The following is a 25,737-nucleotide window of genomic DNA, read 5'->3' on the forward strand; positions in this document are numbered from 1 at the left end:
TCTGAATCAATTGATGTAATCAAATGATCCTGTAAGTTTATTGATGTGATGAATTATGTTTATTGATTTCCGTATGTTGAATCCTTGCATTCCTGTAATGAACCCAACTTGATCATGGCACACTATTTTTTTAATATGTTTTTGTATGCGATTTGCCAGAATTTGTTGAAAATTTTTGTATCTATGTTCATCAGGGATATTGGTCTGAAATTTTCTTTCCTTGATGTGTCTGTGCCTAGTATCATCTATCAGGATGATACTAGCCTCATAGAATTAGTTTAGAAGAATTCTCTCCTTTTCTATTTCATGGAATAATTTGAGGAGTATTGGTATTAATTCTTTTTTGTAGGTCTTGTAAACTCAGCTGTGAATCTGTCTGGTCCCAGGCTTTTCTTGGTTGGTAGGCTTTTGATGGTGTCTTCTATTTCCTTGCTTGACATTGATCTGTTTAAATTGTGTATGTCTTCCTGACTCAATTTGGGTTGATCATGTGCCTATAGAAATTCTTGTAAGATTGTTCCCTTACTGGTATGAAGTGACATTCTTTGTCTCTTCTGATTTTTTTGTTTGAAGTCTCCTTTGTCACATATCAGAGTAGCAACTCCTGTTTGTTTTGGGGTTCCATTTGCATGGTATTTCAGTTTATACGTTTTCACTTTCAATCTGTGGTTGTCTTTGCCTGTAAGGTGCTTCTCTTGCAAACATCGTATAGTTGAGTCTTGTTTTGTAATCCATTTCTGCCATCCTATGTCTTAATTGGAGAGTTGAGACAATTACAGGGAGATATTTATTAATTCCTACTGTGTTGATTTGTTTATCATATTTAATTTGATCATGTTTCTCATTTATTAGCTACTTTTCAAATTAGCTTTGTTCATTTTTGAACCCCAGGGTTCGTTTTTCATTTCTTCTGTGTGGAGTATTTTATTAGGTTCTGTGGTGCTGGTTTAGTTGTCATGAATTCTTTTGGTTTCTGCTTATCTTGGAAGGCTATTATTTTGCCTTCGATTTTGAAGAATAACTTTGCTAGATATAGCAGTCTGGTTGACAATTCTTTTCTTTCACGACTTGGAACACATCATTCTAAGTCCTTTGGCTTTTGGAGTTTGTGCTGAGAAGCTGGAAGTGATTCTGATAGACTTGCCTCTATATATGACCTGTTTTTTTTCTCTTGAGGCTTTTAAAATTCTGTCCTTGTTCTGTGCGCTAGGTATTTTCATTGTAATGTTTCATGGAGAGGTTCTTTTTAGATCTTGTCTATTTGGGGTTCTGAATGCCTCTTGCATCTTGAAGTCCATCTTATTCTCAAGATTTGGAAATTTTTCTATTGTTATTTCCCTGAATAGATTATCAGTTTCTTTATTCTGCATCTTACAACCCTTCTCCATGCCAGTGATTTTTAAATATCTTCATAGTCAGTGCTGGTGAATTATGAACTTTAGGATGTGTCATGTTACCTTGGTTTTTCATATTTCTTGTATTCCTGTGTTGAGTTTTATTCTTCTCTTGGATGGTATTTCTCTCCCACCCTTATGTGTGGGACATTTTAGGGTACATTCTTTAGTTGCCAAAGTATCCTAGAGTGATCTAGATTGAGACCTCTTAGTAGGTGTGGTATCCATAGCCTTTGCATTATTTCTGTATTTTTGCTGTAGCAATGGATGTCCATAGGTGGGACCTGGGGGCTCAGCCATAGTTGTTTCTGCTTGGGGCCTGGTTGTTAGTTTTGGTCTCTGTCTCTTCTATTCTTTGTATTAAAGGATGCTGAAGATTGTCATTAATTTGTGTAGGGAGCAAGGTGCACTGTCTTTTGATTCAGTTGAATTCAGTATCAGAATTTCTACTCTGTGAACTTGTACTGCCCTGTGAGGTTCCCAGCACCCCTCAGAATAGAGCAAAAGTAACAATAGCCACAACCAATGTGAATGATATATAGCATTAAAATAAATAGCCAGTCCCTACTATGACAGCTACAACACTAATTACCACACACACACACACACACACACATACCCCCCCCACACACACACACAAACCAAGGATGGCAGAGTCAGCAATTGTCAACAGTAAAGACAACAACATGAACTAGATCTGACTTTAAAGCAAACATCAGGTGTCAATTATGTAATCCACAGCAGTGATAATTGTATTGGCACTAATGGTTGGGGAAGGAGTTATATAAATCAGTTCTAAAAGATGGTTAAAATATAGTTAACTAAGGGAAAAGAAAATATTAGGAAGGTAGAAAATAATTTGCAATTTCAAAAAATGAACAGAAACAAGGCAGAAGAGATGTAGCAGGTGATGGTTGCAAGGAAGAAGAAGACAAATAGAAACAAAGTGAAGGGGGAGAGTGAGTGAGTGAGAGAGACACAGAGAGAGTGAGAGAGAGAGAGAGAGAGAGAGAGAGAGAGAGAGAGAGAGAGAGAGAGAGAGAGAGAGAGAGAGAGAACAAGAACAATAGAATTAGGCTGTTAGCAGGGGAAGAAAAGAGAGAACAAGCCATAAAACAAACAAATGAAATCAAAACAAGACAAAACCCCAAAGCATACAAACCAACCCCCCCTTATCCTCAAAGAAATAATAGGTACATTTAAAAATGGTAAAAATGAAAAAAGAAACAAGTAAGTATATATGTCCCTAACCCAGTCAGCACAGCAAGAACACACACAGACAGTAAACAAGAAAGGAATGAAGGTAAAGGAAATTAATCTTTTATTTATTTATTTATTTTTAGTTATAGTTAAACACAATACCTTTATTTTATTTATTTATTTATATGTGGTGCTGAGGACCAATCCCAGGGCTTGCACGTGCTAGGCAAGTGTTCTACCACTGAGCCACAACCCCAGCCTGAAAGGAAATTATTCTTAATGAAAAATGAGAGAATCATCTCCACTGATGTGATCAGAATAGTCAATGAGAATGGATGGTCACTGCCTATGTCCAACTCTTTTTCTTTCTGTTTCTTTTTGAGCTATTTACTGAGAACCAAAGTAAGGTCTGGGGGTTGTTAACCTCTTTCGCTTTTGATGTTGCTCTCTGATCTGTCAGTTGGAGTAGCCTCAGACTGAATCTGGTTGAAATAAGTCTCACTTCCCTCTTATCAGCATGAGGTAGGATGGGATGGGAATTACTATCAGTTGGAGTTTTGTCCTCACAGACCAGATCAGTGCATTCCCAGGTGGGCCTACTGCAGAGTTCTGTGAGTGAGGAGCTTGGTTGGGGGGTGTCTCCTCTGGAGAGATTAAACAACACACCCCTAGGGCCTGGCAGTTACAGATCTCTACTGGGGGTCTGGATCTCAGAAACCTCCCAGGAGTTCATTGAGGACAAGAGAGCCAATCCTCCCCACATTCTGCTGCTGGGGACCAGCCATCACAGGCTAGTCCCTGATTATATTCACACCCACCTGTTCAGATTCCAGACTCACTTGAGCTTGTTATATGAGCTGACAGACTCAAAAGTGAGTAGGGCTCCCTTTCACTTTTCCAACTCAAATCCCCCAGGGTACAATCTTCTCTGTGCCTGTTTCACTCACCTTCTGCTATGTACTTCCTAGGCCACCTGATAGGTAGGCACTGTAAGGTCAGGCAGTGGTGACCAAAAAAAGGCTGCTGATTTGGTGCCAGTACATGCTGTTTTTGCTCTGTAGTATAGTTTAAGGTCTGGTATAGTGATACCACCTGTTTCACTCTTCCTGCTTAGAATTGCTTTAGCTATTCTGGGTCTCTTCAAATTAGTGCAGCCAATTTGGAAAGCAGAATGGAGATTCCTTGGAAAGCTGGAAATGGAACCACCATTTGACCCGGCTATTCCTCTTCTCAGACTATACCCAAAGGACCTAAAAACAGCTTACTACAGGGACACAGCCACATCAATGTTAATAGCAATACAATTCACAATAGCTAAACTGTGGAGCCAACCTACATGTCCTTCAGTGGATGAATGGATTAAAAAATGTGGCATTTATACACAATGGAATATTACTCAGCACTAAAAAAGAATAAGATCATGGCATTTGCAGGGAAATGGATGGCATTAGAGAAGATTATGCTAGGTGAAGTTAGCCAATCCCAAAAAAACAAATGCCGAATGTTTTCTCTGATATAAGCGGGGTGACTCAAAGTGGGGTAGGGAGGGAGAGCATGGGTGGAAAATTACCTCTAGATAGGGAATAGGGGTGGGAGGGAAAGGGAGGGAAAAGGGGAATAGCAAGGATAGTAGAAGGAGACGGTCATCATTATACAAAATACATGTATGAAGATGTGAATTTGGTGTCAACATACCTTATATACAAACAGAGATATAATAAGTTGTAGTACAAAGATATATTAAGAATTGTGATGCAAAAAAAAATAAGAGAGCTCATATATAAGGGCAAGAAATAAAAAAAGGCTGCTGAACAAGGCTTTATTGAGATTTTGCTCCCAGGTGAGACCCTCCAGACCAACAGGGCAGGTCTGGGGAGAAGAGTGTGTGGCTCAACTGGACTAGAATTTTTATTGGGCTTAGGGCAGGAAGGGAGGGCTTGGACAGGAAAAGAGTGTTTTTAGAGTCCCTTGTCCTATTAGGGTTGGTCGGAGGAGCTTGCTAAGATCCAGGATTGGTCTGTAGACCCTGCTGATTGACAGGCGGTTCTGTCAGTGCCTGATTGCTGGTTCTTTCTGCGAGGGTTGCTTGGTGCTTTGTTCCTCCACCACCTCAAACCAACCTAACAGGCACCTGCCAGGACAGCGTGGTAGTGTTTGCTTGATCTCCCAGCTCCTCAGCAGCAGCTGTAGTGGGGTTGCTTCAAGATGACTCCCATCTCAGCTCTCCCAGGCCTGTTGGGAAACAGAGAGCATCTTTCAAGCACCAGTGCACAGTGCAGCCTCTGGATCAGCTAAGATTGAAACTGGTCTTAAAAATCAGGATCAGGTCCTTGTTCCGGTCCTCATTGAAGATTAAACACCTGAGAAATGCCAGGGCAAAGACAATGACAATCAATAAAAAATGAACAATCAAGAACAAAGAAAAAAAAAGGTTTACTTAAAGGATAGAATAGAGAAAGAGAAAAGAGAGAGAGACTCCTCCGGAAATAAGGAGATCCAGAGCTGGTACCCAAGAGAATGATTTTGGGTTTCTTTTCTTCTCCTGTCCCCTCTTCCCATCCTGCCAAAAGGTGACTGAATATTGGGAAAGGAGCCATCCAGGGGGTACCTCTCCCCATATGCCCAGAAAGGCAGGAAAGAAGATGCCCAGGAGGTACTCATTAACATCTCCTTGCTGGGAAGAACAGTTGCCTGGAGGCTGGTAACCTTGGCAACAGGTTTTGAGGAGGAAGAAGTGTTCTGGAAGTATTAGCATTTTATTTCTTCTTAAATTAGCCCCCATCTTCCCCAACCCAATCATTTATTATCTATGCTATCTGCCCTTTGCCCCAGTGAAGCAAAGACAGTTTGTAGGGGAAATAAAAACAGACTAGATATAAAATGCCAACCTACCATAGCATAAAATTTGGAGAGGAAATTCAAGGCACATGTGTACTTCCTGAAGAAAACTAAGATTGGCTATTGGTTACCTGCAACTGTTGTGGAGTATAGTGTCAAATACTAATCTAGACCTTGAAAAGAAGTAGAGGGGAAAGAATCATTGAGCACTGAAAATCAAAAGGGTCCAAATGAAGGAAGAGGGTGAGAAAGAAATAAGTGAAATAGGGCAAGTGAAAAGTCCCAAATGTCATGTTATAAATAGGGGCTGTGGCTGTAGCATAGCTCAGTTGTAGAGCATGTCCATAGCTTGTTTGGGGTCCTGAGTTCAATATACAGTAAAATAAATAAGTACTCATCACAATAAATAAGTGGGTTAAATTCTACAGTTAAGGCCTTAATTGTTCTTTTAGAAACAAAACAAAATTCAGCTAATACTCATTATAACAGATATATATATAAAGCACTCAGAAAGATTAAAAGCCAAATAAAGAATAGATAGACCAGTAAAGTATTAACAAAACAGAGAGGAAAATTCAGGCCAAAAAAAAAAACATTACTCAAAATAAGGAAATTTGCTACATAATAATTCCATTCACCAGGAAAATGTATCAGTTTCAAATTTGTATACACTACACTACTATATTATGTATCATCCCATAATATACAAAGCCAAATCAGCAGAATTCAAACAAAACGTTATCAAAATCATCACCAGAGCAGGAGTTCTTAGTAAATGCTAGAATGACAGACAGAAAACACACACACACACACACACACACACACACACAAAAGAAAAAACACCTCAGTAAGAAAAAAGAAGTGTGAATGATAAAACAATGCAGTTTGAATTGAGGGACATGACTGCATTGCATATCTGGGAAAGAGATTTTTTTAAAGCACACATGGAACAGTGCTGGCCATAATACACTTCAAAGGGTCCGAATCTGACAGACCATGTTGCTTACCATAGTGCAATTAAGTTAGTAAACAAAGAAAGATGATTAGAAAAATTCATTCACTTGGAAATTTAATAATACAATCAACTCATAGGTCAAAATATAAATTATAATTGAAATTGGAAGATTTCACCATCTAATTTTTCACATCAAACTCCTGTGGCACAATACTTGAAGTATTAAGTGCTTTTGTTGGAGGGTGGGAAGGCTCAAAATGGAATGTAAAAATAATTAAAATCAAAGACCCACAAAAATGGAAGAAAAAGATATAAAAACAGAAATTCGTGAAATAGAGAACATAGACAAGGTGTCAGCAAGGAAAAAGCTTCTTTGGGATGTGAATCATATTTTAAGGGGGCAGAAATAAAACTGGAAAAAAGAACACAATCACACATATGAAGAAATACAGACAAGAAGACAGAAGAGCAACACTTTACACACTTCAGAACTTTGGTATCGTGGATAACATCCTGGAAAAACAGAAGTAAATAAAACAGACTAAAAAACACAGATCAGAATAATTCTTTAAATGTAAAAGAAATGTAATCAATAGTCAAAATTTTTCCCAAAAAGAAAATACTGCATCCAAATTTCTGTATCTGAATTCAGGAAACAGATAATTTCATTCTTACCACTGTAACAAAAATATTAGCGAAAACACTCTGAAATCATTTTATAAGGCCAGCATATCCTTCACACTCAAATAGATCAGAAAAGAATGAGAAGGAAAGCTATGGGCCAATCTTATTCATAAGTGGTGGATGCAAAAATTCTAAATCAGTGTTTCTAAACCAGATCCAGCAATGAATGGTAGCACATACCTGTAATCCCAGTGACTCGGAGGCTGAGGCAGGAGGATGGCAAGTTAAAGGCCAACCTCAGCAACTTAAAGTCTTAAAATAAAGAAAGAACTGGGGGGTATAGCTCGGTGATAGAACACCCCTGGGTCAAACCCATAGTACCCCTCATACACACACAATATGGTTAAATTACAGAAATTCAATTACTTAATTGATGAATATTAGATTTTTTTATTAATGAAATTCACCATATTAACAGATTTCAAAGGAAAAGTGACATTTTCTCAATCAACAAAGAAAACCCTTCCATAACCATATAGAACGTAAATATTTTTTTTTTCTTAGCACATTTTTAGAAGTAAATTTTCTTACCTTGGAAAGGGGAATGGCACTGGGTAGTTTTAGTGGTTGACTTGAGCAAACTGCTAGTCACCTGGGACATGGTAGAGCATACTTGTGGGGTATATTTTTGAAAGTGTTTCCCAAGATAGGCATGTGGATCTGTGAAGTGAGTGGGGAAAACCTTTCTGAATATGGGAGGCCAGGGCCTGGATAGAACAAGAAGGCAGGAGAAAGAGGGAACACAACAACAGGAGAAAGAGAGAACTCCCTCCAACCTCTAGGCTTTTCCTTCTAGAGGGGGCTAGTTTCCGTTGCTACTGCCCTTGGACACCAGATACCAGGTTCTTTGGCTTTGAACTCTGGCACTTGTACCAGTGGCCCTCCATAGGCTCTTGGGGCTGCTGACTTAGGATAGAGGCTACATCATTAGCCTTCCTGACCCTGAGTTTCTGGATTCTTGGACTGAGCCATGTAAGCAGCCTCCCTGGCTCTCCAGGTTGCAGGTAGCTGTTGTGGAATGTTTCATCCTCTCTGGTCATAAGAGCCAATCTAGTGTGTGTGTGTGTGTGTGTGTGTGTGTGTGTGTGTGTGTGTGTGTGTCCACTCACGTGTGCATACAAATGTTAATCGCCTATTGGTCTGTTCTCTGGAGAATACTGAACAATACAAACATCTACAAAAAGCAACCAGCCGACTTAGCTAAAGGAGAAGCATGGGAAGAACTTCCTTAAGATTAGAAGTAAAAGATGTCTTCCGTCACCCTCCCATTCTTCTCCTGAGCATTGCTCTGTGCTTTGGGCCAGTCCTCTCAAGAAACAAAACAAAAGCTGTAAGGATGAGAATATAAAGTGGTGGAGCTGCTGTGGAAACCCATATGGCTATTCTTACAGAAAAATTAAAATAAATTATCATAGGATTCTGCAATTCCAAAGAGAATTGAAGCAAGTTGTTTTGGTCAGCTTTTTTTCCCCCTGCTGTGACTAAAAGGATCCAACCAGAACCATTGGAGGGAGGAAAAGTTCATTTGAGGGCTCACAGTTTCAGAGGTCTCCAGTCCATAGAAGTCCAGCACCATTCCTTTGGGCTCCAGGTGAGGCCGAACACCATGGTGGAAGAGTGGGGGCATAGGGAAGTGGCTCACATGATAATCAGGAAGTAGAGAGAGAGACTCCACTTGCCAGATACAAATATATACCCCAAAGCCTCGTCTCCAGTTCCCACCTCCCCCAGCCACACCAAACCACTTCAGTTATCACTCAGTAATTCCTCTCAGGGGTTTAATTTATTGATTGGGTTAAGACTTTCACAACCCAGTCATTTCTCCTCTGAACTTCTTGCATTGTTGCACACTTGGGCTTTTGGGGGACAGCTCACATTTAAACTATAACATTCTGCCCCTGGCCCCCAAAAGCTCACAACCATCTCACAGCAAAATATATTTTGTCTATTTCCAAGAGTCTCTGAGGCTCAGTGCAATCTCTCATTGTGAGCTCCTGTAAAATTAAAAGCAATTTACAAGTATCCAGTATATAAAGATACAGAGTAAACATTTCCATTCACAAAAATTGGGTCATAGAAAAAAGGGATGGTACCAAAGCAAGACTGAAATCTAGGTAGACAAAAAAATCCTGTAGTTCTGTGTCTGTCCTCTGGAGCACACGACATTGTGATGTTCTCTCCAAAGGGCTGTGTAGCTCTACCCCTGTGGCTTTTTTGGTTGTAACCCAAGTGGCCTTTTTGTTGACTTGTCTCTGCTTAATTCCTGCAGCTTTCCTAGGACAGTGCCCCACATTATTGGCATTTCTTAATTTCAGGGGTCTCCACTGCAGCTTTGGCTTCCTCCTCAAAACTCTATATCTTGTCTTCTCAGGGAGTGCCTGCAGGGACTCTGACCCTACTGCACTCTGCCTTGCTTCAAAGCCTTCCTTTGAAATCTTGGTAGAAGCCTCCATGACCCCCTAACTCCAGCATCCTGCATTCCTGCAGAACCAGTACCACCACATGGTTGATGCCAAGGTCTGCCGCCATCTTGAGCAGTAGCCAAGCCTCCAGAGACCTTAGCTGCAGCAGACTTTGGGTGGCTGAGCACACTGAAAAAACTTTCTAGGCACCTTTCTGCAAGAAGGATTTCTGACTGGTCTCTTCTCAAGAGAATTTTCACTTTTACTCCCTTGAGCCTGAGATAGAAGTGGTCTTGCCCCTTCTGAGATGCCCTTAAGCCATTTTTCTAATTGTCTCTGGGCAAAATCTTTAGCATTTCTGTAGTGGCAGTAATGTCTTTAACAACTACAACTTCCTTAGCCCCAGTTTTACTCCTGCCTTTCAAGTTCAAGTTTCTCGAATCTTTCTGCTCTGCTTTCTGCTCCTGAATATCATAGTAACTTGGCTAAAAGCTGCCAGTAGTACCCATAGCACTTGCTGAATGCTATACTGTCCAGAAATTTCTTCTGCCAAATAAGAAGTTCATCACTTTTAAAATCAGCCTCACAGAAAGTCTCAGGACATGCACAAAATGCAGAAACAAAACAGCCAGAACAAAACAGGAATGGCCTCTAGTCCAAATTCCAATAGAGTCATTCTCTGAAGCCTCTTGGGCCCTGTCTTCACTGTGCATGATCCTATTGGCATTCTGTTCTTCTGAGCTCCCAGTAGAATCAGCCATTAAGCTCCACTTACAACAGTTTAAAGCATTTCAGCTGGCACTGGTAAGCATCTCAAAATTCCTCCCACCAAGTGCAAAATATACAAAAAGCTTCTGAACCATATGGTCAGGTTAGTCACAGCAAGGACCCCACTACATGGTACCAATTTCTGTTTTAGTCCGCTGTTTCACTGCTGTGACTAAAACATCTGACCAGAACAATTTTAAGAGAGGAAAAGTTTATTAGAGGCCTCACAGTTTTAGAGGTCTCAGTCCATGGACAGCTGGCTCTATTCCTTGGGGCTCAACATGAGGCAGAACTTCTTTGTGGAGAGTGTGGCAGAGGGAAGCAGCTCATATGGTGATCAGGAAGCAGAGAAAGACTGCAGTCACCAGATTCAAATATATACCCCAAAGCCATGTCCCCAAGTCCCACCTCCTTCAGCCACACCCTACCACTTTAGTTACCACTCAGTTAATCCCTATCAGGGGGTTAAGATTGGGTCAAGACTCTCACAGCCTAATCATTTCTCCTCTGAACTTTCTTGCATTGTCTCACATGTGAGCTTTGGGGGACACCTCACATCCAAACTATAACACAAGGGCACAAAGACATACTAGTGTACCCATTCTCGTTGCAGCGTGATTCATTATAGCCAAAAGCTGGAGGTGACCCAAGTGTGCATTGACATAAGTGGATAAACAAAATATGGCACAGATGATGGAATGTTATTACACCTTCAAAAGGAAAGAAATTCTGACACACTACAGCATGATGAACCTCAAAGGCATGCCATATGAAATAAGCCAGACACAAAAAGACAAATATTGTACATTTCTGCTTGTGCCAGGAACCTAGATTAGTCACTTTCATAGAGAGAGAAACCAGGTGGTAGTCACTAGGAACCAGGGAAAGGGCCATTTGGGGAATTACTGCTTAATGAATTCAGAATTTCAGTTTGGGAAGGTGGAAAAGTCCTGAAGATGGATGGTGATGATATGAATGTACACCTAAAAAATGGTTAAAATGGTAAATTTTGTGTCATCACATATTATCACAATTTTTTTATAAAAGTTATATGAGTATTCCCAAGAAAGAAACAGATGAACTTTAATATGTAATTGCCCATAACCACTTGTGCTGAATCCAGTGTTTCCTGCTAAATCCAGGGTTATTTTTTTTAACCTAAGGGTTATGAAGGAGAGTGTGTTTCAGAGGCAATAAACAAATTTGGCATATAGAGTCTTTTAGTGGAAAAGTAGGAAAAGGCTTTCATTAAATTGTCACATTCCCCTGGAAGTGTGAGAGTGCTTCAAAGTTGGCCCTGCCAAGCTGCCCATCTCCTCCCTGCAGGCCCTCTGCAGCTCTGCCTCCTGTGATGAGTAAGGGTTCAGGTCCCTCACTGTCCTCCCCCGCTCCTTCCCACCTCCTTCCTCCTTCCCTTCCCCAGCCCCATATTTTTTTAATATAATATAAATTATATTCTTTAATCTTCATAAATTCTTTGAAAAAGTTTGATTTTTTTTTTAATTTTTAGATGAGCATGGCACTTGAATCAACTTAACTTCAGATAATTTTCTATTGCTCTTCATTTCCTGAATGATCTAGCTTTGTTTCCTGGGTTGTCCAGCTGTGGCTCAGGGGCTGGAATCCAAAAAGCCTTCAATGCCTGTGGAATAATTAGAATTCTACAAATCAAGTCTTGTAACTGGAAGTCATTTTCAACTAGATTTTCTCCTGGTTTTATATTTTGTACTCAGTATAGACTGCATTTTAATCAATTGAAGAACTCTTTGTTCATTACAGTGTCTTCCTGGGATGTGGTAAAAATTGCTGTGATCATAATGGCTCTCAAAGGATGCTTCAACTTTAAAACATCAGAGGAACAAGAATAGGCACCAGCTTAATTTTCATCCAAATAAATTCTGAGACTTCTATTTTTGACAAAATGCTTTTATTTCCAGTTTTAAATGATATATTGTTAGAAGCTTGCATGAAATATCAAAAGGCTCTAAGTCACAAAAACTGTGTTAAAAAGATCCACTGAAATAAAGCACAACAAAAACCGCATAGAGTAAGGGACTGTGAGATTCCTAAGGGAAGCACCTTGGGTTTCGTGTACATGTGTGGCAGTGGTGGTCAGTAGTCATCATAGTTGACACTGGCTCCATGCCTAAAGCTATGGGGGCTCCGGGGTCCAATGGCAGAGTCTTCATCATAGTGACGTTGGTAGTAATCACCATAGTAGTCATGTCCATTTCGATCTCTATTTAGCCAATAGGTGATGTCATCTTCAAATTTCTGGAGGAAAAGAGAAAGAATGATAGAGAATGGATTTAAAGACACACAGTCCCCTAAAAATCACAACTTACCAATGGCTTTTCTCTATGGTGGATTTTCTTCAATGATTAATAATGCTTACTATGAATAACTATCTCCTTCTAATGTTCTTATACACAGATATCAACATGACCAGATACCAAAAAGGGGTATTTTTCCTTAAAAGATTTTATGTCTCCACCTTAAAACTTTTGTTGTACTAGTTGTAAATATACCCAGTCCCAGCAACAGAAAATAGACTGAACCAAATAGCCATGTCTCATTTCTTATGTCCTATTTCCCCAGCCGGCCTCTCTCCCCACCAGCCCACCCTGCAGGAAAGTGCACCCACCGCTTCGTCAAAGCCCATGTAGAGGAACTGCTGGTACCACTGCTGCACCTCTGGCCGAGTCCGGTCCCACAGCTGCCGCTTCTGGCGCTTCATGCTGCTCAGGAACTCTTTGGCTCTATTCTCATCCATGGCCACTTTTGTCTCAGTCAGAGCAGGTGCTGAAATGAGCAATTTCCACCCCGAAATTGCAAAGAATGATTTTTTTAAAAAAACAGCAGTTTTTTTTTTTTGTTGTTGTTGTTGTTACTAGAATCTACTGTGGGTTGAACTACTTTTTAAAATTTATCCGTAGTAATTGTACATATTTATGGGGTACAGTGTGATAACTCAGTACACATGCAATGTATAATGATTCAGTTGATAATTAGCATTACCATTTCCTTAACCATTTATTATTTCTTCATGTTGGGAAGGTTTGAACTCCTCTCTTGGAGTTCTTTATAAAATATGTAACAAATTGATATGAACTATAGTCACTAGAACATTAGAGCTATGCTGTTGAACATTGGAACTTATTCCTCCTACGTACTTGTCATCCAATCTCCATGTTTCCCCTTTCCCTCAAGAATGTGTAATAAGAATTGTAATGCAAAAAAAAGAGTACATGTATAATGGCATAATTTTGGTGTGAACATACTTTACATACAGAGTTACAAAAAATTGTGCTATAAATGGGTAATTATGAGTATAAGGCATTCCACTATTGTCGTGTATGTAAAAAATAAGTAAGTAAATACATAAATAAATAAAAAGTAAATAATTTAAACTAAAAAAAAAGAATAACTTTTGCTATTGGAGTGTAGCCACTCTTATACACCGCATCATGTACAGGATGGCTTTGCCTCTTGATTATTCTTTCATACATCTGAGAAAATACAGCTTCACGTCGTCAGCTCCCTGCTCTTTGCTCACAGCATTTTCTATATGTGTACAGCCACTTAAAAGAACTGGGACTCACTTTCAACATGTAGCTTTTCAGGGTAGCAATGAAATTCAGCTCATCCCCTGAAGATCCCCTGAAGCCCAGGGCTCAGCAGGGGCTGGTGGCTTAACCCCTGGCCTCTTCATTCAGGAAACAGAAATGGATATTTAGTGCCACACATGCTTAAAGTGTATGTTCATTTCATATATAAGCAGGGGAATGTAGTGCTTGTTTAAGGGATGAAGTAAGAAAAAAGAACTGGACGGATGCACCTTGAGAGAGCAGGGATCAAACCCACCTAGCAGTGCAACAGGTGTTCATCTCAGGCTGCTGAAGGACACAATGTCCTATGGAGGCGTCTCTAGGCCTCATAGTCTGATCACTACCCATTCTGTTGCATCTCAAAAGGTACTAACTGTTGCTTGAACTGCTTCCTTTAATGTCTTCCCATCATAGTCTCAATGTCTTAAATGGTACCACTTCAGTAGGATGTGCCTAGGAGACTCGGTGTTGTTAGGAAGAACTTATGGGATAATGAAACTAATAACATGGATAAACATCAGGGCTTGTTGCATGGTCTGTACACAATAGGTGCTTAATATGTGTTTCTTGGCTTCATGTGAATAAGATTCAAAGATTACACACCCAGGAGTCATGATTATCTCAGCAGTTTGCTCACGTCTGATAGGCTGGCTCTGTGAGAGTTGCTCACCCCCAGCCTAGGGAGGGGACATTTCTTTCCAGGTAATCCAGGGCCCTGTGAGTGGCCAGAAGGAAGCTGACAGCCCCCTCCCAGGAACTACTTTCTCTGGGAGGGGTCACCTGAACTCCAGGCACCTGTAGGGGATCCCTGAGAGACAACTGAGAACTATGGGAACAAGTGATTAAGGGCCTCACTTTGGAAGCAGACTTTAGCCTATGAGAATCTCCTGTAAACCAGGAGGGGGAGAAAGAATAAGTGATCAAACTTCATATCAGAAATGTGGTTGCACTTTTTAATTTCTAGGATAATTTTATAGAATATACTGGCTGGGAGAGGGAAAATGACATTCATGAGACCACACTATGGATCCAATTGACCTGGCGGCAATAGGCCCAGAACTCATATTTTGTGACTATTTTGACAATATCTTACTGCTGTCTACAATATTCATCTTAGAAGCACTTCTTCCAGCAGAAATTGGCAGTTAAAAGGTATCCCTATGGAAATGCCCTTCCACAATTTCTAATTACAGAGAATGCCACAACTATGTAGTTCTAAGCCCACTCCTGCAATGACTTCACATGCTCTGAAGGATATGCCCAAGTTTAGATACAAGCTCTAAAGTTCTTCATGGATCTAAAATAAATAGCATTCAGTTGACACTGTTGTACTGACAGCTTTCCAAAAAAGAACCTACACACATTTACCAGCAATAATATTTATCTAATCAAATACCACACCACATACCCACAGAATAAACCCTTCATATCTTCAAATCTTTTAAGAAGTAAGTACTCTTGATTTTCCAAATACAAGACTGGACACATTCAATATTATCATTTCATTTCCATCCAGTTAAGAATGCATCCCTTATCCATTTGGGGCATATTTACCTTCTCGTTTCTGAAGCATCTGCTTGAGTTTATTTGCACTTATGCCACCTAAAAGAATAAAAACAGAAATCAATTTCAGAGTTGCACTGAATCCTTGAATTTTCAACTGTAAAAATAAGTTGGTAAAAAATAATCTCAGACCCCTGTCTTGATTGCTAGCTTGGTAGTGTTGCATATTTAACACTTTTTGCACTCTTGATTATTCAGGAAAACAATCTGGGGTTCCTGAAGCTAATGTCAGTGATGACTATGGCTGACCAAGGACATTACAACTGGAGCTACTTCCTGGGATAAGTGACATAATTCTTGGAGGCTGGTGTCTAATCATGAAGGACAGCCATCTATCATGTGTACCTTCCTGAAATCATTCACTTCATGGTGTAACTCCTCCATCCAATGGAGTCTCTCAAGTTCCTATTCATCCCAATCTTCAGAATATGAGATTATGTGGAAGTATGGTTTTGCAGAGGAACTATATTAAGGATCTCAGAATGATTATTATTCTGGATTCAGGGTGGGCTCTAAGTCCAGTGACTGGTGTTGCAAAAAGAAAAGGAAAAAAAAAAATAGGCAAGGCAGAAATTAGGACTTGGGCTGCCACAAGCCAAGGAATATTCTTTAGCTCTCTTAAAAATCAGCCCAGTTTTGTACTTTGCTCTGATCATCCTATAATCAAGCTTTTTTTTTGGGGGGGGGGTGTCTTTTTCATTTTTTTTTCTTTTTTAAAATTTTTTTTAGTTGCTCAAAACATTACAGTGATCTAGATATCATACATTTAATTCAAATGGGGTACGTAATCTTAATCTTATTTTTCCACGTGTACAGATTGCAGGATCACATTGGTTATACAGCCACGTTTATACATAGGGCCGTACTAGTGTCTATTTTATTGTGCTGCCCTTCCTATCCCCCCTCCCCTCCCCTCCCCTCTTATAATCAAGCTTTATTAAGATCATTTGCTATTTTATTTATTCTGTTTTTGAAAGAGTTTCTAATAAGACCAGTTATTTTAATAGAAAAATAACATGTCTGTTCTAAAAGAAAACCCACCTCATTGACCGTACAGAAGAATTTGATCCTTAACTGCACTTGTCTCATGAGAGGTGGACCCAAAGCCTCCAGAGAAAACACTTGAAGCATCCTGAGTAGTGAGTAGAGCATCTTTAGGTGTAAGAAACTGGAAACTAGGTGCAGCATGGGGAAATGCCTTCTTGACAGGGTTCTTAACTTCAGTCCATGGACAGATTCTAAATTGTCCAGAGAAAGAAAATTGTGCCTCCATCTGCAAAGGTACAATTTTGGTGGACTAGAAGCCAAATGCTCAAAAGTCTCTGGGTCAAAAAAAATTAAGAATCTCTGCTTTGAGCTGGGGGTGTAGCTCAGTGATAGAGCATTTGCCTGTCTTGCACAAGGCTCTGGGTTTGATCCCTAGTCCTGGTGAAAAAAAAATAATTCCTGTTTTATTTGTCAATAATACTTTAATAAAACCAGGGGGAGATTTTTTAAAAAGAACCCCTGCTTATATAACTGACTACGTAGTTGAGGAAATATGTCACAAGAGTCACCAGCTGGCTGCTCACTGCTCTAAGCTGAACTGTATTATTAGTGTGCCTGTGCGTACAAAATTTGAATGTAAACCTCTCTGGACCACATTGCTCACACAGCCCATGGTTTCTAAGCAGCCTCCTCACCTATTAACTCCTGTAGGCTTTGGGATCTGGGGGTTACCCCCTTCCTTTCCAATAGTTTCACCTTCCAAGGAACCTACTGGCCTGGCCTCTGGGATGGGATAACAAGCTTCTAGAACTTACTAAACTATTTTCTCCCAAGCATTTCTGTCATAACTCATGGGTACAGTGGCCACACTTTCTAGCTCTCCAAGCTTAATTTATACCAATTGTCCTGATCAATTCATGACAGTGCCTCCTTTTGCTCTTCAGAACATTCCATTATGGATGATGCTTATATAACCATCCTCTATTTGTAGAGGTTGAATGACATGGAAATGGCTTGGGAAGCATCTCTAGAGACCACACTAAAGGGAGGGGGATAGAAGTGTTTCTTGTTCTCTTGTCTTGCATAGGAGGGCTGGGTGTCTGCAGCAACCTCAGGGACTGCTCTGATATTTGATTCCGTCCACAACCTCTCATTTGAAGAGGTCATGAAAAACATGGAGTGGTGGTCAGAGGAGAGTGTCCAGGGCAGACTAGGGCCCGAGGATGTGTAATAGGAGAAAAAATTGAAGGCATTTTGGTATACACCTATAAACTTCTGGAAGGAGGACTAGGATTTGACCACTGGATCCTAGATTAGGGCATGAAGTAATGTTTCCAATGCCTGGGCAGCCACCAAAAGATGAAACAAGTGGCCCGAGAAGTTTCTGTTAGGAGATACTGAGAGCAACTGAGCATAAATCAACAGAGTTGAGTACTTGACCAGGCTACCATAGAGAGAATTATTTGATTAGATGGGGTGGGGCTACTCTTAAAGGCTGAATTTCCCTTCTAACCTTAAGAAGCAATGAAGAAATCTATGAAAATATTTGCCAAGCAGATTGATACATTTCTTGGCACTAAAATTAGCATTCATAAATGGCATAACACTTGTCAATCTCTGAAAACTCTCAGGTAGTGCATACAGAATTATCACTCCTCCATCTGTTTGCTTTCTGTGAAAGTGCTTAACAATTAATGAGTGAAATGTGGTCTTACATTGAAATAGATATGGGACTTAGGTATTTATCATAAGGCTGCAATTTCTTGCAGCGAATGTCTGTTACTACTGCTCCAGAAATGAGAGTTCCACCAAATCTCAGCTATGCCACTGAAAGGAATAAAAAACAAATAATGGATGTGATGTATTTTCTGTAGACATTTTTTTTATCCCAACATCATCGGTTATTATTTCTAGGCTGTGTTAATAAGCACTTTAGTATTTATCAAATCTAGTTACCTGGAATCAGATTGCCTAGCAGATTCAGAATTACAAGATGCCCCTTTGAAGGTGCTACTATTAATAAATTTATCAAGAAGGGATCATTTTCTGCATTAAATTTTTTTGGATCTCATAAGGAGTCACCTTTGGGATTCCTTAGAGATTTTCATTTTCCGTCTTAAGACCTTCCACATGTGTTCAACTTAATGAGGATAATATTTTAAATGACTTCTACAGCAAAGTTCTTGGCATGGACTAAAGGAAATATGAGCCCTGGAAATGAATGGCTTCTAGCCAGCATTCACATGACTTATTCAGATGTGCTTCTTTAAATGTGAGAAAGAGGAGGGGGTACATGCATCACGTGATGGGAGATTACTGATTAGTTTCACCTGTGGTTGTAATTTAGAGTAACAACCTCCCCAGCCTGAACACTGCCCACCCCCCATTCTACAGATTCTAGGACCCCCACCCCTTGCCTGTGTCCCCTCAGCCTGGAGTTTGTTTTGAATAAGCAAAATACAACAAGAGAGCAATCTATTGGGCCTTCTATTTCCATTAGATAGGGCCCAGCTGCTTTGTGACAGAGCAGGCACCAGTCTCAGGCGTGGGCAAGCCGGTCACTTTGTGCTTTCTGGCCCCAGTCCCTTAGCAGTAAATCTGAGGTTCCAATACCTGAGTTGTAGCCTCAAAGATGCTACAGGAGGTCAGCTGTGAACCATAAAGGATCAAACCCGGGGAGGGTGGTATCTCAGGACAAAACATATACTTTGGGATTGAGGCTCTTAAGGCAGAATCTGTGGATCAGGAAAGCTGTGCCTGCCCACTTCCTTCATTCTGAGTGTGCCTGTGAAGGCACTTTAAATGGAAAATGGTCAGGGAATCATCCACACTTTCAGCCTGTTCTCTGAGAGATCCAAGAGACAGAGAAGGTAAAGCATTACTGCTTGGAGAGCAGTTCCCTCTCTGGGGTGAGGCCTGCCCTCCGCCTTGCAGACTGGAACCATATTAACTGTTGCCCAGCGCCTGCCTGGAAGGGAATCCTCCTCCGGAGGCCATCAGCCTCCCCCGCGGTTCCCTTCAAGGACAGACACCACCCCCGTTAAAAACCCCTGAGTCCCTTGCATTAATCCCCGAAACTCCTCCTGGCTACCTTTCAGACCTCTTTTCACAAGGGTGCCTCTCAGATCCGAGACCCTCCGCCCCTTGGTCCTGCCTCTCTTTCTCGGCCTGCTGGAGCGCACCACTTCACACCACTTTGGCAGAAATATAGAACTTGTTCTGCTCCAACCTCTTGGTCCTGTTCAGGCTGAGGTTGGGCCCCAAGGCCGCATCCATCTCCGCCGGTACCCAGGCAGCGCCTCCCTGGGTCAGCCCCACCCTGGGACGAGGCTCTGTTCCCCGCCTCTCAGGGCCCCACTCACCTGGACCAAGGCACAGCAGCAGGAGCAGCGCCAGCCCGGTCAGCGCCAGGACAGCGGGCCGCGTGGAGGACGCGACGATGGCCGCGGTGGGTAGGCAGGAGGGCGAGGGGTGCACGCCGAGCTGCTGCCCTGGGAGACTGGGCTGGCGCAGAGAGAGGAGCAGGCTGCAGGCGCCGCTGCGGGAGCTCCGGGTGTCCTTGCCGGGGGCGGGACCCGCCTGGTGGGCGAGAAGCCAAGCGGGCTCCAGGCCCAGCGCCACCGAGGCCAGTTCTCCCTGGAACAAGAGAGCCCAGTGGCGTGCACAGCCCGCTGCAAAACTGTGAAGACCAGTTAGGTTCCCCGCAGCCAGGGAGGGGCAGAAGGCATCCACGGGATGCCCACCCTGCCAGCCAAGCTCCGGGGCTCAGGACACCGCCTCGCTCGCCCACTTTGTCCGCCCTCCCAGCAGCTCAGACTGCTCTGTGGTTCCTGCTGGGCACGAATCTTTTTCTATAAGCTTCCCCATCTCGGTTCTGTCTGGGCTCCAGACCCTGCTCCTGCCTGCCTTGGCTTATAAGGTCACCTCTGGAATTTCCTCCATTCCTGAGCTGCATTGAAAGATGGCTTTGGCGGTGCTGTGTCTTGTGATATATGAAAGACTCCTCAGTCTGGGTCCAGAGCTGCAGCGCAAAAAAACATCTAGCCACTCCTCTGAGAAACCAGCACCTCTGAGGCAGAGCTAGGGCTCCCCCTTTGTGCCCTGTGTTCCAGGCCGCCTAAGCCGGCTGTGTGAAAGGGGAGTGATGAGAATGCGAACTGCCCACCCAGTTCCAGACCTGTTCACTGTGGAGGACACTGAGAAGCCAAGTAGGACTGGGCTGGAGTGTGGCTCAAAGGTAGAGCTTTTGATTAGCCTGTCAAGGCCCTGGGTTCCACCTACCACACAGCAACAAACAAAAGCAAACCTAAATTCCTTACTGGCCTTTACTAGGTCACCTCAGCTCTCTTTAGACTTCCTCTACCAAATGATGGTGATGGGAAATTAGTCTTTCCCATTTGAGATCTGCCTGAGAGGCAGCTAATGACCTGTAATCTTCATTTACTTTCTTGTTTTTTAAACCCTCCAGTGGCTAAGTGCTTGGCACCTCTCCCTGTAATGAGCTCTCCATGTTATGCCGTTGACTTTCTCTAGCAGGCAGGAGGAAAAAGAGTCTCTTAACTTGAGTTCACAAAGACAGATGGGGGCAACTAAAGAAGAAAAGTGCTTAGTGAGCCTCAGAGTTACAGGACAATGACTCCAGAGGTACAGGCAGCCTGTGGTACCAGAGAGAAGCAGAAAGAAAACATGACACATCAAGTATCTTAGAGAATGCTGGTAATCCCTTCAGGAGACCAAATTTATAAAAAGCAACTGGGTATAGATTTAATTTTGCCTGAGGACAAGAAATTTATCCACTAGGAAGAAAATCAAAATTCTGTTTGGTTTGGTGTAGAAATAAACATTATGTGTGTTAATTATGTCTTATTTATCTTATTTATCTTGTGGGGCTCCTCCTCCTTGCCCCAAATCTCTACAAGTATTTACTTCTAATACCTCTCTTAACTAGGATCTGATTGGAACCAACTTCACACAGTCAATGAGGTTAGGAGTCACCTTCCTGGAAGATTTTTCTTTCTCCATCTTTTAGCATCACACTTAACATTTCTTATCCTCTCAACCCCTCCCTTCCCACGGACAGTTAAAAGTGCAGACTGGTGGTTTTGTTGGGATTTTGTTTTTGTTTTTGTTTTGTTAATTCAAAGATTAACAAAGGGGCAAAAAGTCAGCATTAATTAACTCACATAGTTGTAAGACTTAAAGATAAAATAAACATTAAATCTCAGTTTCGATGGTCTGTATTTTTTTAAAAAAACCTTGATTATTATTTTGAGTCATATATTGAGTTGATGAGACAATCAAGGCTCCCACAGAAAAAGAGTTTTAAATAGCTACAAATAAGGTGATAAGACTTTTTCTTGAGAATTAGACCTTGTCTCCTTTCCCCAGGGAAGGAATTCACCTGCCAGGTACAGCCTGCTTAAGCTGACATTGGTGGGTGTGGGGACCAACAGAGCAGCCATATTCTCCATGGAACAGCAGTGATGAGAAGATTGTACTACAAGTAAATTTTGTCAAAGCTAAGTTCATACTTTCTAAAAAAAAGTGAAAATGATTGCCATTTGATATAAAGGATCTATTTGGTATCCCCTGGGGCTCCAATGTTCAGGAGCAAAACAAGAATGGTTTGTGGGAGATTTTATAGATCCCAGTTAAGTGGGACATGACGCATCCAAAATAATTACTGAACTCTCCAACGCTACCAAGGGTATGAATGCCCTCTATAGTAATGCTTTTGTTGGAATAGATCATCATACAGAAAAGCACAGCAGTCAAATGCACCATGATGACTGAGAAACAACATGATCAGCCACTGTTTCCATGTGCAACACAACAGTGCAGTTTGGAACAATCCTCTTCCAAAACATTTCATCAGTGATATAAAAAGAAAAAAAATATTCTTAAAGAATCATAGTGACCAACTGGAAAACATTCATTAATGAGAAGGCATGTTAAAGGGTAGGAATTATGCCTGTATCAGTTTAACCCAATTCAATTTAATTCCATGTCAATATCTGCTTCTCAAAATGCTCAGTGAACACGTTTGCCTGGATAACATTTCAGAGGAATATGCCTTGGGCCCCACGCTTCTTGTCATATACATCATGAGCCCCATTTTACCACCACCAAGAAAACTGGGCACAGGGCTCTCTCGTTGCCTATCTCGTTCACATTTTTCATGCCTTCTCATTTAAGCTGGTCTGGGGTTATTCTGGTCCCATTCTTGGAAGATTTCTTTTATGTCTCACAATTTTAGAGGAGAGCTTAGGTCCTAACCCTTATGGGTACTTGTTTAAGTAAGAGGTTCTGAGTTCGATAGTGTCCCCCAAGTTCCACATGAGGAAACAGCTCTGCTGATAAACCACAAGTGTCTTGTAGCAGGGGGCAATTCACTCTACCTTCAGAGGTTCTCGGGTGTTCTGCTGAGAGACCTAGGAACTGCTAAATGAATTGTCTTTCATTTACGTATTTGCTCAACAGTATTTGCTCAGCGTCTTAATCTGTTCAGGCTGCTCTAACAAAATATCACAGACTGGGTGGCTTATAAATAACAGAAATTAATTTCCCACAGTTTTGGAGACAGGAAGACCTAGATCAAGATGCTGGCAGATTCAGCCCAGTGTCAATGTAGCTCAGTGGCAGAGCACTTTCCAAACGTGTGAGGCCATGAAAAAAAAAATGTTTTGTCATCCTCCCACATACAAGGCCCTCTCTGTAAATCTGGTCTGATTCTGTACTCCACTGTTTTTAAAATTTGGTCTGAAAATCCCAAGGAGCTTATTTACATAGTTTCTTGGGTTATACTGCTGGAAATCTGATCTACTACGTCTTGAGTAGAGCCCACGAGTCTGTAACTCAATAAGAAAAGACAAAGAAGAGGAGAAGGAAAAGGAGGAGAGAAGAAAGCGTATCTGATGTGAGTGGTGCTCAGTGGTTATGTGAGAAGCTCAGCTCATTTTCTCCCACCCAAACTTACCTCTTCCCCTCAGTCTTTACCTGCCTTTAATGATACACATATTTTCTCCCCTTATAAGCCACACCAAATGCAGGGACCTCATTTCTGTGATTTAGCAGGGACAAAGTCCTTTAATTCCTGTTCTTTCTGCATCACCTACTGCCTCTGATCATAAATCACCTCTTCTCTCTAGGCCTGGGTCTGTAAAATGGGGGAAGCATCATCTAGCATATAAAGAAAAGGCCACGTGGATAGAACCTCATATACATTTAGCATTCAATAAATGTTAAGAATTGTGATCATGACCCACCTCCCCTCCTGCCTCTGTGTTATGACCCTAGTACTCCTCTACTGTGGGCTGTCTTCCTTTCCCCAGCCTCACAGTCCAGGCCCAGGGCTCACTCATTCTGGACAGATCCCAGTGTACCCCACAGCCATGTCACACACTGTCAAGCTTCTGAAACACCACCTGGGCAGAGGAGCATGTGAAGTGCCATCATCCCATAGGGGTGCCATCAGCTGAGCACACCTGGGAATTTCTGCAGGAAACACAGCACAGGACAGAGGACAGCATCTGGTGTGGAATCGCCACCAGTCACAAGAGGCCCCAGAGACCATAGACCTACGCGGTGCCACATCCAATTTGACTGGATCACAAAGCCAACAGTGATCTTCATTTTAGATCATGAATTTTTTTGTAGGTGTGAAAATGATATTGTGGTTACTTTTTAAACCACTTATCTGTTAGGACTACATTCTGGAGTAAAATGATACAATGTATGGGCCTTGCCTTAAAATATTTCAGGAAATGAGTGACATTAATAAAACTTTTTTTTTCCAGGAAACCATTTATGCAGTCCTGGACCCCAGTTGTGAAGTGTACACTTACTATGGTCTGAATGCTTGTGCCCCCCCTCCCAAATTCACATGTTGAAATCCTAATGCCCCAGGAGGTGGGGGTCTTGTGAGATGATGAGGTCATAGTCCTCATAAATGGAATTAGTGCTTTTATAAAGGAGATTCCAGGGAACTCCCACAGCATTTCCACCATGGGAGGACACAGTGAGAAGGTGGTATCTGGGGTCTAAGAATTGAGCCCTCATCAGACACTGAATCTGCTGATGCCTTGATCTTGGACTTCCTAGAGCTGTAGGAAATTAGTATCTGTTGTTTATAAGGAACACAGTTTGTGGTGTTTTATTATAGTATCTCAGACAAAGCAAGATAATCAGGGATCGTTATTCTATTTTCTGCTTCTATGTGTTTATAAATTTTTATAATAAAGTTAAAATATAGGGTCTTAGTGGCACCCCATAACCTATAAAGTAAACTACACGTGAGTTTCAGCCTCTCTCTTTAGCCTTTATACATGTGCAACACTATTATTTTCCCTATACTTACTGTAGTTTCCCCAAAACTCGTTTCTTGATTCTATTTTCGGTACCACCATAGCTTCTTGGCTTCACTTACCCAATTCCCACCCTCGAGTTGGTACCTCATGTCTACTAGTTACTTTTTCAGTTACCCGGTCACTGTTTCAAAAACAATTATTTCATTATAGTCTGAAGTTTTGTAGTTCACAAATTTGAGCAGGGCTCAGCTGGGTGGTTCTTCTGCTCCATGTGGTGCTGAGGGAGCTCTCTTGCAGCACTCAGCTGGCAGACGGACCAGCCTGAAGAATCACAAACAGTTCTGTCTGGTGCCATGGCAGGGATGGCTGGGAGGCTGGACTCAACTGAAGTACCTGCATATGGCCTCTCCTATGTGGCATTTAGGAAAGCAATTCCAAGAACAGGTGTTCCAAAAGACAAATTCCAAGATCAGGTATTCCAAAAGACAAAGAGTGAGCTGCCAGGATCTTAAGGTCTTGGACAGGGAAACTCTCACAAGTGGATGCCATTGCATTCTATTGGTCAAAGCAGCCATAAAACATAAGAGCATTCAATGGATGGGCAGAGACCCCATTTCTCAATGGCAGGACATCAGAGAATTTATGGCATTCTTTAATCCACCACACCCATCTGTCTTTGGCCACGCTCAGATGCTGCTTCCCTCTGCAGGCCTGAAGCACCCAGCCTTTCTTTTGAGTTCCTATGACCTCTCTTTTCCCTTAATCATTTCATAATTCTTAGGTTTATTTGTGACCCCCATGTCTATTTTTTCCCTTAGATTTTAGGATTTTTAGCTCCTTCATTTGTTTGTTCCCTTTCTAAAATTTTAAAATTGATCAGTAAATACATGTTACCACCTAGAAGTGAATTAATCTGAGATTATGCAATTTTGGTATAAATGAAATAATTTCATATGACCCCCTTTTTGTTTTTCAAAGTTTGATATTAGAAGAGGATATGGTATGTAGGATGGCAGCTCATCACAGTAGTGA

At 41.5% G+C, this 25,737-nt stretch overlaps 2 protein-coding genes across 2 annotated transcripts in view; both read right to left on the minus strand.

Moving 5' to 3' along the window:
- Positions 1 to 25,737, minus strand: part of LOC144249853 (uncharacterized) — a 475,070-nt gene that overhangs the window by 36,320 nt on the left and 413,013 nt on the right. The window lies entirely within an intron of this gene.
- On the minus strand, positions 12,209 to 24,854 carry LOC144249825 (augurin-like). Its single transcript, XM_077792032.1, has 5 exons — positions 24,825 to 24,854; positions 19,762 to 20,035; positions 15,404 to 15,451; positions 12,886 to 13,043; positions 12,209 to 12,515 (listed from the first exon to the last, which is right to left on the minus strand). The coding sequence occupies exons 1-5, from the start codon at positions 24,852 to 24,854 to the stop codon at positions 12,354 to 12,356; spliced, it is 672 nt and encodes a 223-aa protein (XP_077648158.1). The 3' UTR covers positions 12,209 to 12,353.

Source organism: Urocitellus parryii, chromosome 12 (genome assembly GCF_045843805.1).
Source record: "Urocitellus parryii isolate mUroPar1 chromosome 12, mUroPar1.hap1, whole genome shotgun sequence".
NCBI lineage: Eukaryota > Metazoa > Chordata > Mammalia > Rodentia > Sciuridae > Urocitellus > Urocitellus parryii.